Source organism: Ptychodera flava, chromosome 13 (genome assembly GCF_041260155.1).
Source record: "Ptychodera flava strain L36383 chromosome 13, AS_Pfla_20210202, whole genome shotgun sequence".
NCBI lineage: Eukaryota > Metazoa > Hemichordata > Enteropneusta > Ptychoderidae > Ptychodera > Ptychodera flava.
The window spans coordinates 493,695-509,774 of record NC_091940.1 but is presented as its reverse complement, the minus strand read 5'-3'; the positions used below and the strand labels follow the sequence as shown (position 1 = coordinate 509,774).

General features: G+C 38.7%; 1 protein-coding gene across 2 annotated transcripts in view; it reads left to right on the top strand.

Moving 5' to 3' along the window:
• LOC139148629 (sodium leak channel NALCN-like) overlaps positions 1–16,080 on the top strand; it is a 548,532-nt gene that overhangs the window by 152,269 nt on the left and 380,183 nt on the right. For both annotated transcript variants that reach the window (XM_070720114.1, XM_070720115.1), the window contains exon 11: positions 8,795–8,854. In XM_070720114.1, the coding sequence (XP_070576215.1) occupies positions 8,795–8,854 (60 nt within the window). The remainder of the gene's footprint in view (positions 1–8,794; positions 8,855–16,080) is intronic.

The following is a 16,080-nucleotide window of genomic DNA, read 5'->3' as shown; positions in this document are numbered from 1 at the left end:
TAAATTTAAAGAAACCAAAATTGAAAATGATAGAATAGTTTCCATGAAATTGAAAAAAATTAAACAACCATGAACGTGCTTTTTTCGAATCAGCAACTACTTTTTCTGTTGATAACTCCATCACGCTGAAAAACAGCGTGCTGCTGGCCTGTCTATCGTCGTTATTATAGTAGTTCAACGGACAGTACAGTCACCACCGGAGAACGACAAATGCTCGTTTCCACATATCAGAGAACGCGATATTCAACTGTTTGACTGAAGTTCACGCATTTCATTACTTGTACAAAATTCGACCGTCGCGATTTTAGAATGACGTCTTCAGTCAGCGTGGTCACAGATTCACATCTGTTTTAGGTACTCGCCTCCATGGTAATTGGTATTCGCGAAGCCAAAACAAGTCGCTTTTAGAATTGTTCAAGTTTCTTGTCAAAATCGATTTATTTCAGTTTTTCGCCAACTTTTTATCTTCCTATTAGGAAATCGTTTTAGATACCAGATATTGTCAAGTGTTGTATTTAGTTTAGCCTAACGATGGGTTCTAACCTGGCACAACACAAAGTTAGCTCGGCAATCATGGTGCTTCTGAGGTCGGAAACCGCGTTCATGTAGCTGTCCGTTTTTAGCTCCATGCCATGTTCAAGGCGGACTGTGGTCGTACTTCAACATGCAGTACGGAACGTAAAAGCTAACGTCGCAACACGGCGTCTGAATGAACTTCGTCTTTGTCGGTATGTACCACATTGTAAATTCATTGTCACGTGTCTCTCTCCAGGCAGGAAGCTGAAAACGCAGTGACGATTGCGCAACCAAAAGAGAGGAAAACACGATGTCATCGGACTTGGCATGCAAAATCACATAATTTTACGAAGTATATACGCAGCCAGCCATTTCTTCGCTTGATAATCAAATTTAACTGGTACACAACAGTGCAAAGTTAATACGTTAATTTGTGTTTAGCAAGAAGATTATCCCCCAGATTTAGCTCGGAATGACAGTTGTGTAAATGAAGTCTAACGCTTACACCACGAACTGGCCGTTTCAGTGTTTATTTTCTTCCAATTTTCACATCATGTATCATTTCATTCATACCACAAATTCAGACAATTGTGTCAAAAGTCCCTGTACTTCATTATGGGCAGGGAATTTCCACCGAAAATGTGAGCAAACCGGAATTTTAGCTGACTTTGTGCGACTCCAAGGGTCGCATACACATTTCTGCGATTTACTCCGTTCCGTTTTTGGCAATGTATCGCAACTTCTGGAGAGTGTAACTTGGCGCCGCGTTGACGGATTAGCCTTATCTTTTCACAGGTTGTAGTTAATGACTGTTTCTACAAAACCGTGTCTCAGAATTCCGATAATGTTCCAAAAACAAAAGATATCGTGACAAACGTGGACAAAAGCCGTTAATTTATTCAGAATCCACCACTTCTCACTTTCAAGGCTAATTGTGCAAAAACAAAGCGGAGTATCAAAAATCCAAGACACGGTTTTTTACACACCTTACCCTGCTATCGATTGCAGTAAACGGCTCACCAATGGCCATCACCCTCTCATACTTACACTTTTTTAAGTGAAAAAACTCAAAAACACACATTTTTGAGCAAACATACACACGCGAACAGGTTTTGAAATATTCTTACAATATTTATAATCTTCAATTGTCGAGCTACCCAAACATATACTACATGTCGGGTTAAAGATTCATTTTAATGGTGAAAAATCAGATTAAAGAAAGTGTCTGCGAATGTGGGTCTCCCCCTTAAGCTGAGATTTTGATACATTGAATGGTACACTCAGTGTGACAGGGTAGTGAATTTCGCCCAAAGCCATTTCATAAATGACGAGCACTAAGAAATCTTATTATCATACCTTTCGAAACTTTATTGTGTTTATCCTCAAACTGTTAACACCGACAGAAGTGGCATTTAGGGGGTCAAAGTTGCCAAATGTTTGACCCATGTTGAGTGCGTAGTAATCGGACTGCTATCGCAGTAATCGGACGTCGTATTTGGAATATGATTATAGGGGCTAAATGCTAATATATTGAAACTTCAAATCCCGATTTTCAATTTTGGTGTGTTTAGAAAACTATATGGAAATATTTCGTGATAATTAGTTACGTTTAATCCATGGACGACTCAGCTATATTTCGACGTGTACAGCGCTCAGATATCGGACAGGGCTGTCTCTGTTTGTTGCGTTCGACACCTTGTATTGTACGGTGTGGCTAACTTCGCCAAGTTTGTAACACCCGAAATAGCTTCTACCTAAAAAATATCCAAATCGGGACAGCAGCGTCACCTGACTTAATATGCGGTAGCATGACTTGTAAAACGCTATCAATACGGAGCGAAGTGAGTTCAACGAACAGCATGTCATTAAATGTCCGAAAACTGAGGTCGTCCGAAAACTGTCACACTGAGTGTATCTCCACCAATCAGATACGGATTCGGTCTCGTGCGTGTGTCAGTCATTGTCTCGCGCTGGACCGATGCCAAGGCAAGTCTGCCACGGCGGACATAGCACCGCACTAGTGACTGATAACCACAGTATTTTGAGTTATTTAGAATTACAATTATATTTATGAAGTTGATGCAACGACATGATCGAATCCGTATTTATCATTCTTAGTAATGCTGTGGCTATTAAAATATCACAAGTTTATGATCTTGGCGAGCCCGAAAGATTCAGACCGATGACACACAGAGTGTTCGCTTGTAGTGGGCACTGCCGTGACCGGTCTCCGCCGCCAGTGGCCATCTCAGTCATCAATTCTTTCGTCTTATGGAATTTGATGTTTGCTGTGACACATATATTGCCCGTAGGTACATCCCAATTTTGTTACTTGTCCGAGTCAACTTTCAAAATACATCAGATTCTACAGTGCTGCACTGCAGAGTTAAGGCTACAGGTCGACAGCTTATGTGTTATGCTGCAGGTTTGATTCCGATCGAGAAACAACGGAATAATTTGTGTGATGAAGAAAATTTATTGTTGTTCGTCAAATGACTTTATGCCTGTGCCTTCTATGTCGCTATCCCGAAGATTATACAGTACTCATTTATTATACAGTTGAATTCTGTTGAGGTGTATCTTTCGGGTTTATCTCCTAGCAGGGATCGCAAGGTACAACGTCGCTTGGCGATCGCCAGGTACAACGTTGTTTGGCGATCGCCAGGTTGGACGACATCCACATTGAGCCTTATGACTCGAGCCGTGATGTTACTGAGCCGTTAAAACAATCGACGGTATCCTCATTCGATTCTTGGGAATAGCTAAAGCTTTAGCGTCTCGAAATTTCGTTGTACATGCCTTCTATGTTTCCATATCTTGATTTAGGCCACCTTTTTGTCAAAATGCCATGAGAGTACGGCATCAATTACGACAAATCGGTCTGTGTCACGACGTGCGCGCATGTATGAACGGTACCATTGCAGGAAAAAAGTTCCAGCTGATGACGTACAACAGGGATAATATGGATTTCTTATCTGTGCTGGTGTACATCACACAGGTTGAGATACAGGCCAGTTCATGTAATAAAGACATTTTTCAGTGTCATGTTAATGGATTTGTAATTGCATATGTAATGAACTTTCCTAATTAGAGTGATATGTCCTCAAATACTGCATCAAATTTGATGAAATTTGGTGCAGATGTTGATCTCATAGTGTTATAAGTACAATTCAATGACACATTGCGGTATTGTTTATAATTGCTAATGTGCATTTACATGATGATTTTAATTGTTTAGGGTGAATGTCCAGAAGCTTTGCATCAAACTTTATGAAATATGGTACTGGTGATAATCTGTCAGTGTTATGATAGGATGCAAAACTTTTTGGCAACATCCTGTGAATTAGTTACTAATTGTCTCATTTAATGACCTTTTGTAATGAGAATGGAGGCCTATATTGGTTTTATGTTTTCACCACTATGGAACTCATTCTCAGCCATTAAGCCCCATCTGTATCACAGTGATTTTAATCAGAGACCTAATTAATGAAGAGGACTCTTATCCTCTCGGAGGACTTTTAATTAAAGTACCCATTAATAAGCGGGGACTGTGTCATCAACAATGACTTGTGTTGTGTATATTGTAAGTGTATATCATGTTTGGCTGTTTTATGTAAAATGTTGGTTTGCTATGGCGAGACATACCCGTAATCTACGTGTCTTGATGTTAATCCGCACTGAAGCAGAGAGACTAATGTGACACTGCGATCCTTTGGTGCTACGTTTCGAATACAGAGTTTTCTTCATCAGTCACTTAAAATTCATTTTTGATTGGTGAGACATGTTGAATGGTTGATTCTTTTTATGTGTTGGTATGTTGTTCCACTTATGTTGTTGTTCAAGTAGGGAAGCTAGAATGTGTATGGTTTGGTCTTGTTGTGTTCGTGTTGGCCACATGTGAATCTGACTTCGAGCTATTGTAGCTTTTGTGAAGCCTGGCGTTTATAAGTGTATCGCCTATATTTCTGTTCCTTCTGTATGCCATTATTGGCCACTTAACTGCTGATTTGCATATGTATTGAATTTTTGTAATTAGGATGATATGTTGAAAAACGGTTCATGCAATTTCATGAAACTTGGTACAGATGTTGAGCTCACATTGCTTTAACATTGAACAAAGACTCAATGCAGTGTCATGTTAAGTAATTGTTAATTTACATATTTACTGAACTTTGCTAATTAGAGTGATATGTCCAGAAAAACCTTATTAAATTTGATGAAACTTTGTACAGATATTGATCTCACAGTGCTGTAATACAATTCATTCACAGTTTGCGGTATTGTGTATGAAATGTGGTATGCGTGATAATCTGTCAGTGTCATAATAGAATGCAAAAATGTTAAGCAACATCCAGCTGCAATTTATTACTAGTTGACTTATTCAATGACCTTTTGTAATAAGAGTGGCTGCCCACATTGTTTTAACGTTTTCACCACCATGGAACTCATCTTTAATCACAGACCCAATTAATGAACAGGACTCTATCCTCTGGGACTTGTGATCAAAGTAACCATTAAACAAATGGGGACTGTGTCATCAACGATGACTTGTTTCATGCTGATTAAGACCTACTGTGCAGGATCAAAACATGGATAATTTTGAATTTAATGAAGCTCTGTTAAACTGTCTTTCTTATTTTATCAAAGTGATGATTTTATTATTCCCCGTGCGCGCAGCGCAGGGGACTAGTATATTAGGTCCTGTCCGTCCGTCCGTGCATCCGTCTCCAATGATATCTCGGTCATTTTTAAAGCGATTTTAGAACAACTTGGCCTTTAGTACCCTATGACCACTCAATGGACGCCACTTTTTTCCACAAAAAAATCAAATTTGACCATCAAATATTCACTTTTTTTGGCTATTCAGAGCTACATCCTTTGAATCTGAATCCTAAATTACCCTTGATATCTGGTATTCAGGCTCGTATTTTCTGAATGCGAATCCGAAGTCATGTCCAGCCGTCATCTGTAACCAGCCATTTCTCGGCACCCATTTCTCAGTCATTTCTAAAGCGATTTATGCACGCCTGTTGTCTTTACAAAATACCCAATTTGGCTACCAAGGATTCACATTTTTGGACTATTACGAGCTACAACCCCTGAATCAGAATCTAAAATTACCTTTGCAGTGTTCGTGCTACCGCTCGCCAGACGGCAAATGACTCATTGGTGACTCAGACTGTCAAAGCATTCGCCAGACTGGCGACTCGAAATTTGTACGTTGGTGTACTATGTTCCACCATTGACATTCTCGCTTCTATGTTTTATGACCATGGTCCTCTGATGTTCTGTTGCATTGCGGTAAATTTTTTATACTTCTTTGGGAGTCTTTTGACATAAACTTTGTACTCAAGTGGGTTTTTATTTGAGTAAAATGTGTCCAAAATGCGTACGTTTGCATAAAGTTACTGCGAAGTCCGTACAAATGAAGTGAGTCAAACTTGCTGATAGTTTTTTCCATAGCAGTTGGGGGTTAAATTTTCCTTAGATGCGCATGCTCTGTTACCTAAAAACAATGAGCTGGGGTTCTTCAACATCAACGTCTCTCAGACGTTGATCTGCCGTAGCGTACAGTGTAGCGGCCATGTGCAGGTTCCATGCCATGATGTACGTTCCTTTGCAGTATAAAGACTTCATGTTCACAGAAAAAACTCTTTTACTACAGACTAAGTGTATTCCAAGGCTAGACAAATAAGTAGACTGCAGTCAAAATCTAATGGGACCTCGGGAATGCCACTCGGCAGACTCTAGATGATCACTCGGGCCGTAAACAGTATAGCCTACACCAGTGACATCAACCATAACAAATACACGTAACTGTATTGGCACAACGCTTTGTGATGTGTAGATACAATGTTGCTTGGAAAGTTATGGTCTGATCATAGAGAAGGACAGTGATGAATCAAAGTCACTTTTGTTTTGTGGCGTTACTGTGAATGAACCTTTTCACTTTCAAGCACATGCACGTGTTCTATTTCCATGTTCAGGCCGGCCGGCCATGCAGTGCAGTGTAAGCCGAGTAGTCATTGTCACAAGTATTAAATTACAAAGACTTCAATTTTTTGCATATTTTAGAATAATTTTGCGTCAAATACCACAATGTCACTTCTGTATGAAGGGAATTGTTTCATCAGTTTGATTTGAAACAGCTATATAAAATACTGTGTCAATTAAGCTTGGAAATCGTTGTTGAGTTTTGCCAGATAAGGCCAAAAACAAGAAGTCAAAAACAAGGCATAACAGAAGATAAAAACTAAGGCATATGAGATGGAGTCAATAGCTAGGTATATAGGGAGTTGAAACAAGGAGTTGCGAAACACGTCACTGATATAACTTGTCCCTTGCCAAACACAAATTACTGACTGATAACACCAACAAAGTCAAAGAAACAAAGACATACCAGTATAATTCCTGTGTAAAAACTCTTCAAAAGTAAAATGTACAACAGTGTGAGCTATGAAAAGAAAGAATCTGATATTTTCCTTCACAAATATCTTTAATACGACATTAAACCATCTCACAATCGTAAGTCTCTTGTTGCAGCAGTACAGAATATCAATTGGCTGTTTTCATTGTGTTCACTGTAAAGTTATCTTAAAAATGGCACAACAACAGTATTTTTCTATAACATAGATCATCCAAATTTTTTTGTGTAATCAATATAGGTAAGCACTACTTGTTTTGGGAGGTGATATTGAAACAAATCCAAGCCCTGACACTGCACCAGTATGTACTAAGGCAGTGATGATAAAGGTTATTAAACTTAAGGCAACTTGCATCAGGGTCACCTACATTTTCACTCTGTGCTGCTGATACCAGCACATGCATGCCAAATAGCCTAATAGCCTTAGCATATTTTAAAAATTTTGACGTGTTTTTGGAACAGAACTGGTATTGATTCAATTCTTTATGTAGGAAAGTGGTTGTATGACAAATTGTATCCACACAGGCATTGTAGAGATTCATGTGCATATTTACAGGCAACAGATTTGAAAACAAGCTTTTATTTGGACAGTGGTATTTTGCTTGTGATCCAACCTCATCCATGTTGGGTTATTTTGGGGATAACCAGAATCATCACCCGTTCAAGAAGAACAGATCATATATCACCAGTACTTTGCAGTCTTCATTGGTTGCCTGTTCAGTACAGACTTGACTACAAAATTCTCCTGCTAACTTACAAAGCTCTCAACGGTCTGACCCCAGTCTACATTCAGGATCTGATCAAGCCATATAAACCCCGTCGTTCACTACGCTCCAACTCTAAGAACCTGCTGTGTGTACCCAAATACAGACTCAAAATGTATGGTGGACGTGCTTTCTCCATCACAGCACCACAACTCTGGAATGCTCTACCTTCTGACATTCAACTGGCCCAAAGTGTTAAAGTTTTTAAACAAAAACTCAAGACTCATTTATTTGCCAAAGCGCATGAACACTGATGTTAAAAACTCAGCGCCTTTGAAAATAACATGGTTATTGATCCTGGCGCTTTATAAATGTTTTTGATTGATTGATTGATTGAACTTCTGTACAATCGATAATATCATTTATACATTATACTCTGCTCTCCACACTGCTTTTCAGACATCCACAAAGGCAATCCTTATCATCAAAGAATATGGCATGTCATTATCTAAGCAGAATGGTTTTTTCTATGTATTTGATTCTCATAGCTGAAATGATGAAGGCTATCTACACTACAATGGACATGCGATGCTAGTTATTGTTGACTCTTTGACTAGGCTTGGTAATCATTTACAACATTTGGTTTGCACAATAACAGACTAACCACTTGAAACCGTACCTTTCGATATTACATCTGTTTCTCTTCATAGCCTGACTATCACAATTTGCGTAGAGAATTCAAAACTTCCACATCATTTTATACATGCTGACATCAATAGAGAATCTGATTTTCAATTCATTACAAACAAATGTCCAAGCTCAAACAAGCTCCCCAAAAAATTATATAACCCACATCCAACAGCCCCACCACCATGCCACCAATCCATCATAAACTCTCCCATTGCATACGAAATGCGAGCGGGGACTATGTCATTAACAATGACTCGACTTCTCTTAAGTAATTTGGTTTTGTGATTTGGAATCATGGTGTAGTTAACTGATATACTCGCTATGAAAAATCAAATTTAGTGTGTTGCATATATGATGTACTGGTAGTGGTATTGTTGTAGGATGTCTGAGGTCAATGATGGAAACTTTTGGAACTGTGCATGCTTGTGCAAACAATACTATGTTATTGCTTTTTTTCCAGGTTTTGAGGTGTACTAGACTTATCAAAGGTTCTCCAACCTTGGAAGATTTTGTTTACAAGGTAATTATGAAATGTTAAAAAATACATTACATTCATTACTTTTCAAATTATACCCCATTAGCGTAAGCATTTCCCATTGTTTAACCAAATAATGCACTTTAGTCTGATGTTTGTACCGTATGTTAACAAATTGTGCAGTGTCTACTCCATTTTATGCTCCTATTTAGAGGTTATAAACGGCGAGTGAGGGTATTTGGTTGCGGATATAAGACCTCTGGGTGAAAATTAGCTTCGCTCGGTGATTATTTCACCCAAATATGCTAATTTTCACCCCAGAGGTCTTATATCCGCAACCAAATACCCGAGCGCACTGTTTATAACCTTATTATAATATGCTAAAGTTAAAAATAATTGGACAATGTCGTTACTTTAAGGGCCGAAGTTGGGACGAGAGTTCAGGAGCGCCCAGCCTCATACAACCTCTAAAATAGAACGTTTCAGAACGCGCGCATGCACAGTTGAATTCATAATACGGTTACGCAACGCATCGATATCGCGATTAGACATCAAACTTGAAGAATTTTACTTCAAAAACATGCTCAAAAAAATTAAAAAATTGTTTTGTTGTTACATAGCCTCCGCTGCTTATAGAAACTCTTCATTTGTTGGTTTATAGAGCTGCACTAGACTAAAATTTAACAATCAAAATCAATCTCAAGCCGTTGACTTATTCGACATTGCGGCGTTGAGCTCCCAAGTCGGCATTCAAAATTTGCGCAAGCTCAAAAATGTTACGCAGTGCGCAGGTCTTCTTGTTGAGAATATTGATAATAATTTTATTTTTCTATGCCGTAAATCCATAAAATGCTCTAAACGGTTCACAAATGTAAAAAATAAACAAACCTTTGACACTAAAAAACATGCAGGCACAGGAAAATGTATAAAATCTTAAAGAGACAATAAATTAAAAGCTTTGCGAAAAAGATGCATTTTTAGACGTTTCTTAAAACAATCGATGGTATTGCACATTCTAATATCAGCCGGTAAATCGTTCCATAAACGCGGAGCGACATGGCTGAAGGCCCGTTTGTATATCATGAAGACCTCGTAAACGGAACCTCAAGCAAGCCCAAATCTGAAGAACGTAGATGGCGCGTATTACTCTTGGGTGTTAAAAGGTCAATAATATAGATGGGCGCAAGACCATGAAGTGCCTTAAAAACCAGTAATAAGACTTTGAATTCAGTTCTACGTTCGATTGGGAGCCAGTGAGTGATCTTAAAACAGGAGATATGTGATCATACTTGCGGCAGCCAGACAATAGGCGAGCCGCGCTATTTTGAACTAGCTGTAGTTTCCGTAGTAAACATAAGGGAAGCCCAAGAAACAATACATTGCAATAGTCCAACTTAGAAAAAATGAAAGCATGAATGAGCCTTTCAAGTGGCAAACGTAGGAGAAATTTACAGATGTGAGCTATATTCCGTAAATGGAAGTATGCACTCCTGCATGTGGATGTCACATGCCGCTCCATCGTCAATTGGCTATCAAGAAGAACACCAAGATTTTTGACAACTGGCGCCGAATTCACAAGGGAGCTGCCTATTGCAACATCCACAGGCCTGAGACGGGAGAGGGAATGCCTCGTTTCAAAGCAGATGACCTCCGTCTTACTGTCAGTCATCTTCAAACGGTGACTCAACATCCAAAACTGCACACCCCTGATACAATCAGAAATCTGAGCAATGGCGGGTGCAGAGTCATCAACCTCAAACGAGATGTAAATCCCCGTATCATCCGCATACAATTGATGTGAAACACCGTGATCAGTGAGCAATTCAGCTAATGATGATGTGTACAATGTAAATAAAATGGGAACGAGAACACTTCGGCTACAAGCTCCAGCCAATCAGATTTCCGAATTCCAGCTAAGCATGTTATAATTTGGGATATCTCAAAAAATATCTGTAAATTTGTATATACCTCGAGCCATGCGTATTCTTGTGTAATGCTATATTAAAAAAACCCTTACATTTGTGTAATAATTAGTTGCTATAACACACCCAGGCACACTGGCCCAAATATAGGCAAACGCTTGCATTTCAGAACTAGCTTTATCGTATCCTCAGGCCACCATGTGAGTAGTTGTCAGCAAACATTCCATTTTTAATCAAGCAAGTACGATATTCAAACAATGTCACCTCATTCTTATCGTATGGACGATATTAAGTTTAATGGTGATATCATGCAGGCCATATTCTTAATGAAATCCATTGTAAGCTTGGTGTGTTACTGATGATTAATTCACAGAGTAACATCAGAAATGGTCCTTTTTAGGACCACTACGTTGTCAGAGAGTAGTACTTGTATATACATAAAAGTTAGTTTGTATTTTGGCAAGCAGAATGTTAGTAGAAAAAGTTTACTTAGTCTACAAGGTGAGTGAAGTAAGTGAGCAGTGATGAACCTGTTATATAGAAGTTGCCACCTGTGACTGCTGAAAGTTCATGGAATAGTTTTTTCTGATTGAAAAACTACTGTTGAGAACAGTCATCTTGCTTCTAACTCAATACTATGATCTCTTCCAGTCCCTGGACAAAGTCCAGAGGACTTATGGTATGCGTTCCGTCCAACCAAGCAGATATCTCAGATATGCCTGCCAATTCCTTTTAAAACTTTGTACAAGAATTGTTGGCATACATATGCACGTCCATCGTTTTTGTTCTTGGCATGAGTAATTAGCAATAATATACATAATTAGTGATTTTAGAAAACAAGCTTTGTTTCTCAAGAGACAGTGCCAAATTTGATGAAACTTTGTACACATGTTGGTTACTCAGAGCTCTAAACACCACACATATACATTAGTCAATATTATGTCAATAAATTGCTAATTTGCAAATTTTATGGAATTTTTATAATTCCTGTAATATTTCGATACAGACTTACTCAAATTTGATGAAACTTCTTACAGATATTTATATACTAGAACGGTAAGTTTGTGCAAAGACATTTAGCAGGATCATGTCAAATAATAGTAATTTGCATATATTTAATGAACTTTCCTAGTTAGTGCACTTTGTCCAAAAATACTGCAGCAAATTTGATGAAACTTGGTACAGATGTTGATCTCAAAGTTTTGTATTAAGAAATAAAGACATTTAGTAGTATCTTGTCAATTAATTGTCAATTTGCATATTTAATGAACTTTCCTAATTAGTGTGCTATGTCCAGATATATTGAACCAAATTTGATGAAACTTGGTACAGATGTTGATCCCAAAGTGTTATAGTAGCAAGCAAAGACATTTACATGTCATGTCATTTCAATTGATTACATATATCTGCATATTTGATGAAGTTTCATAATTAGGCTGGTACATCAAATACAATCATTTGAGTTTGGAGTTTCAGTATACTACCGGTATATATTATAAAGACTAGTCCCAATTTTGCAAGTATTTCAATATCCCTAATAAAAATGACTTCTCCGTACAAAAGCGCCCCTGGTTGTTAGAATGATTGAACCGGGAGGTAAGACGGCTAGTTTTCAATCGGGTTCGAACCCACAACATACGGCATCAGTCGCCTAGCGGAGAGGCAACAGAGAGAACTGCTTGGCTAAATCTCTGCTGCAGTGGCTTTATTTAGAAACATTTGGCATGATAAGAGAACATTTGGCAATCTTCACATCCTTTGATGTTGTGTGCCAGGGTAAAAGAAACTTGTACATCACAGTAAAGAAAGCTGTGTGTGGCAAACATGGAAGCTCCAAACTCAAAAGACAAGTTCTGTACTGATTTGTTGAAACTTGGTATAGATGTTGAGCTCATGTTTCTTCAACTGTGTATAAAGATGTTTACCAGTATCGTGTTAATTAATTTCTAATTTTCACATAAAATGAACTTTCCTAATTAGTGTGATATGTCCAGAAGTACTGCATCAAATTTGATGAAACATGATACAGATGTTGCTCTTCCTGTTGTGTAAAAGTGTAAAGCAACATTCTGTTGATAAATTATTAATTGACGTATTTAATGATCTTTTGTGATTGGGGTGGCAACCCAGATTGGCTAAACAGGCAAACAATGTTTGTGATTAGAGATCTATATCTTGAATGTCTGCTCTAAATATGACACTTTTTCCAGATGTTGATCATACAAAGATTTACCAGTCAAGAAAGGCATATAGCAGTATTAATAGCTAATTATAGCAAGTCTGTTGTGTACTGACCATGGGGCATTGTTTCACATCTGTTCTTGACTTTTTTATGTCAAAAGCCAGTACTCAGACATGCCTGGACAGGTTTCTTGCAGATTAGTGTAATTTATTATTATTATTATTAAAAATTGTTTAAAATGCACTACACGTACGTCTCAGTGCATTGTACATAGCTGGATAAAATAATTTAAAAGTACAACCACACAAGAAAATTAAAACAGAAAATTACACATAAAACTGAGTAAAAAGATGGGTTTTCAAATTGCACTTAAAACTATCTACACTTCTGGCAGTCTTAATTTCATATGGCAAATCATTCCATAGTAAGGGTGCACATACTGAAAACGCTCTCTGTCCATATGTCTTGTTAAAATTGCCACGGGGCTGGGTTAAACATAATTTGTCACGTGATCGCAGGTCTCTAGCTGGTACATATAAATCTAATAAATCTCTCAGATAAATAGGTGCATTTCCATGGATAATCTTGAATGTTAGCAACAAAATTTTAAATCTGATGCGAGCCTCTACCGGTAACCAATGTAAATCTTTGAGAACGGGTGTGACATGATCGAATTTGCGCGTACGAGAAACTAACCTCGCCGCGGCATTCTGCAGACACGCATCTGCAGACACTGTAGTCGTGCAAGTTGTCCTCTAGGGATACCAAACAAAAGACTGTTACAATAGTCTAAGTGGGACGTCACAAATGCATGGACTAGTTTTTCAGTTGTAGATCTGTCAAGAAGTTTACGAATTTTAGCTATTCTATGCAAAGAGAAGAAATCATTTCTGTACAATGTATTGATATGGTCAGACATGCTACCATCCCGACTTAAAGTAATGCCAAGATTTCTGACTGAAACTGAAGGGATTATGTCGCATTGACCAATTCTCAGACTGTCTAGCTTTGTCACATCAGATTTTAGACTTGATGAGAAGTGAATAACTTCAGTTTTGTTGTCATTTAGTGCAAGCATGTTAGATTTCATCCAGCTGCGGACGTCGTCAACACAGAGTTCAATGTTATTCCGGATATCGTCAGGTCTATTGCAGATGACATAAATTTGCGTATCGTCCGCGTATATCATGCAATCAATCCCATGGTGTACGAAGATGTCTTCCAGAGGTGCAGTGTAGAGTGTAAACAAGAGAGGGCCGAGAACAGATCCTTGCGGAACACCGTATTTCATGCGAGAAAATGGATGATGATGCAGATCCAACCTTGACGCGTTGCTGGCGATCAACGAGGTACGAACGAAACCAAGATAGACATTTGCCTGTTATACCGAAACGAAATTGTAGTCTCTGAAGCATAATTTCATGATCAATTGTATCGAACGCCGCTGATAGATCTAACATGATGAGAATCACATCATGTTTGTTATTCAAGGCAAGCATTATGTCGTTGTGAACACGGAGGAGAGCAGTTTCTGTGCTATGGTTAGCCCGGTAAGCGCTTTGAAACTTTGTGAAAAGACTAAATTTAGTAAGGTGATGGTTCAATTGCTGAACAACAGCCCGTTCGAGGACTTTCGATAAGAAAGGGAGATTTGAAACCGGCCTGTAGTTCTTCAGAATGTTCTGATCAAGATCTACTTTCTTTAACAATGGACGAATTATCGCTGACGTGAAATGACTCGGAACGATGCCAGTTGTGAACGAATTGTTGAATAGATCCGCAAGGAAAGGTGCCAAGATGTGTACACATTTCTTCAACACTCCATGCGGTAGAATGTCGATTCACAAGATTTCGGTGATGACTGTTTCACTAACGCAATTATATCCCCAGGTGACACCGGGTCAAATTCAGCTAAAGTATGGCTCGGCATTACATCATTAATCTCACAGCTGTGCGGTTGTTGACCAATCCTGTCACGAAGTTGCGAACCTCTCTTCTAAAAGTCAGTAGATCCTCAGTGAACCATGGTGCACGCACTTTATTTAAGACTGATTTGCTTTTGATAGGGGCGACTGTATCGAGAGCATCGGTAACAACATCATGGAAATAAACATACACATCCTCTGGGTTGGTATTGCGTGGATGACCGATCATTTTGGATGAAATAATATCAATCAGTCTGTCAATGTTCATGGTACGAAAGTGACGTTGTGAGATTTTTACCTTGATGTTGGGTACGTGATCGTTGAACATTCAGCCCAAAATACAATAAGCTGTGATCAGAGTTAAGAGAGTCGTCAGATTTGATGGAGTGAAGCAATTGCTCTGATGATCGCGTTATAAGTAAATCCAATGTGTGGCCTTTACTGTGTGTTGATATCTTGACATGCTGTTGTAGGCCGACTGAGTGAAGAAGGTCGATCAGCTTACTTGTGTCGGAGGAATCTGTGTTCTCAAATGGAAAATTAAAATCTCCAGCAACTAAGAGATGGCCCGAGGAAGGTACGGCTGTTTCCAAAAGAGTGGAAAACTCGGAGATAAAGTCACTTACTGTCGCCTTATTCTTCATGGATTTTGGAGGACGGTAAACAGTGATAATGCATAGAAACTGACTTGCAGATTTAAATGTAACGTCTAACGATTCGAAGGACTGGAACATCTTTGATCTTTTTTCAACAAGTCGTAGGTTAGAACGAGCCAAGACAGTTACCCCTCCTCCGCGTCGATGAGAGCGGGATTGATCATGGTAAAAGTTATACCTGCTAATTGCAGAATTAAGTTCAGCAATGACAGGATCAAACTGACTCTTTAACAAGGTCTCAGTGATAATCATGATGTCCAATTTCCCTTCCAGCAAAGTAGATGCGATAGCACCGATTTTGCCGTTCAGAGAACGGGCGTTCCACAGGGCAGTGTTAAGATTGGGTTTGTTGAAGCAGGACGATGTTCTTGGAATTTCGACAAGTGTTGAGGTTTGTTTGTATCCAGAGGTTTGTGTATCTGAGCGAGTGGTGAGTACGGTTTTAATGGCATGCTCGTTGAGTGCATTACTTTGTGAAGAGACCGGAATTAGACGAAGTACTCTTGCACATGAATGTTTGTGTCGAATCTGTGGAGCACGTTGATTAGTTATAATCGTTTGGATCCCATACCTTGGCTTTGGATGC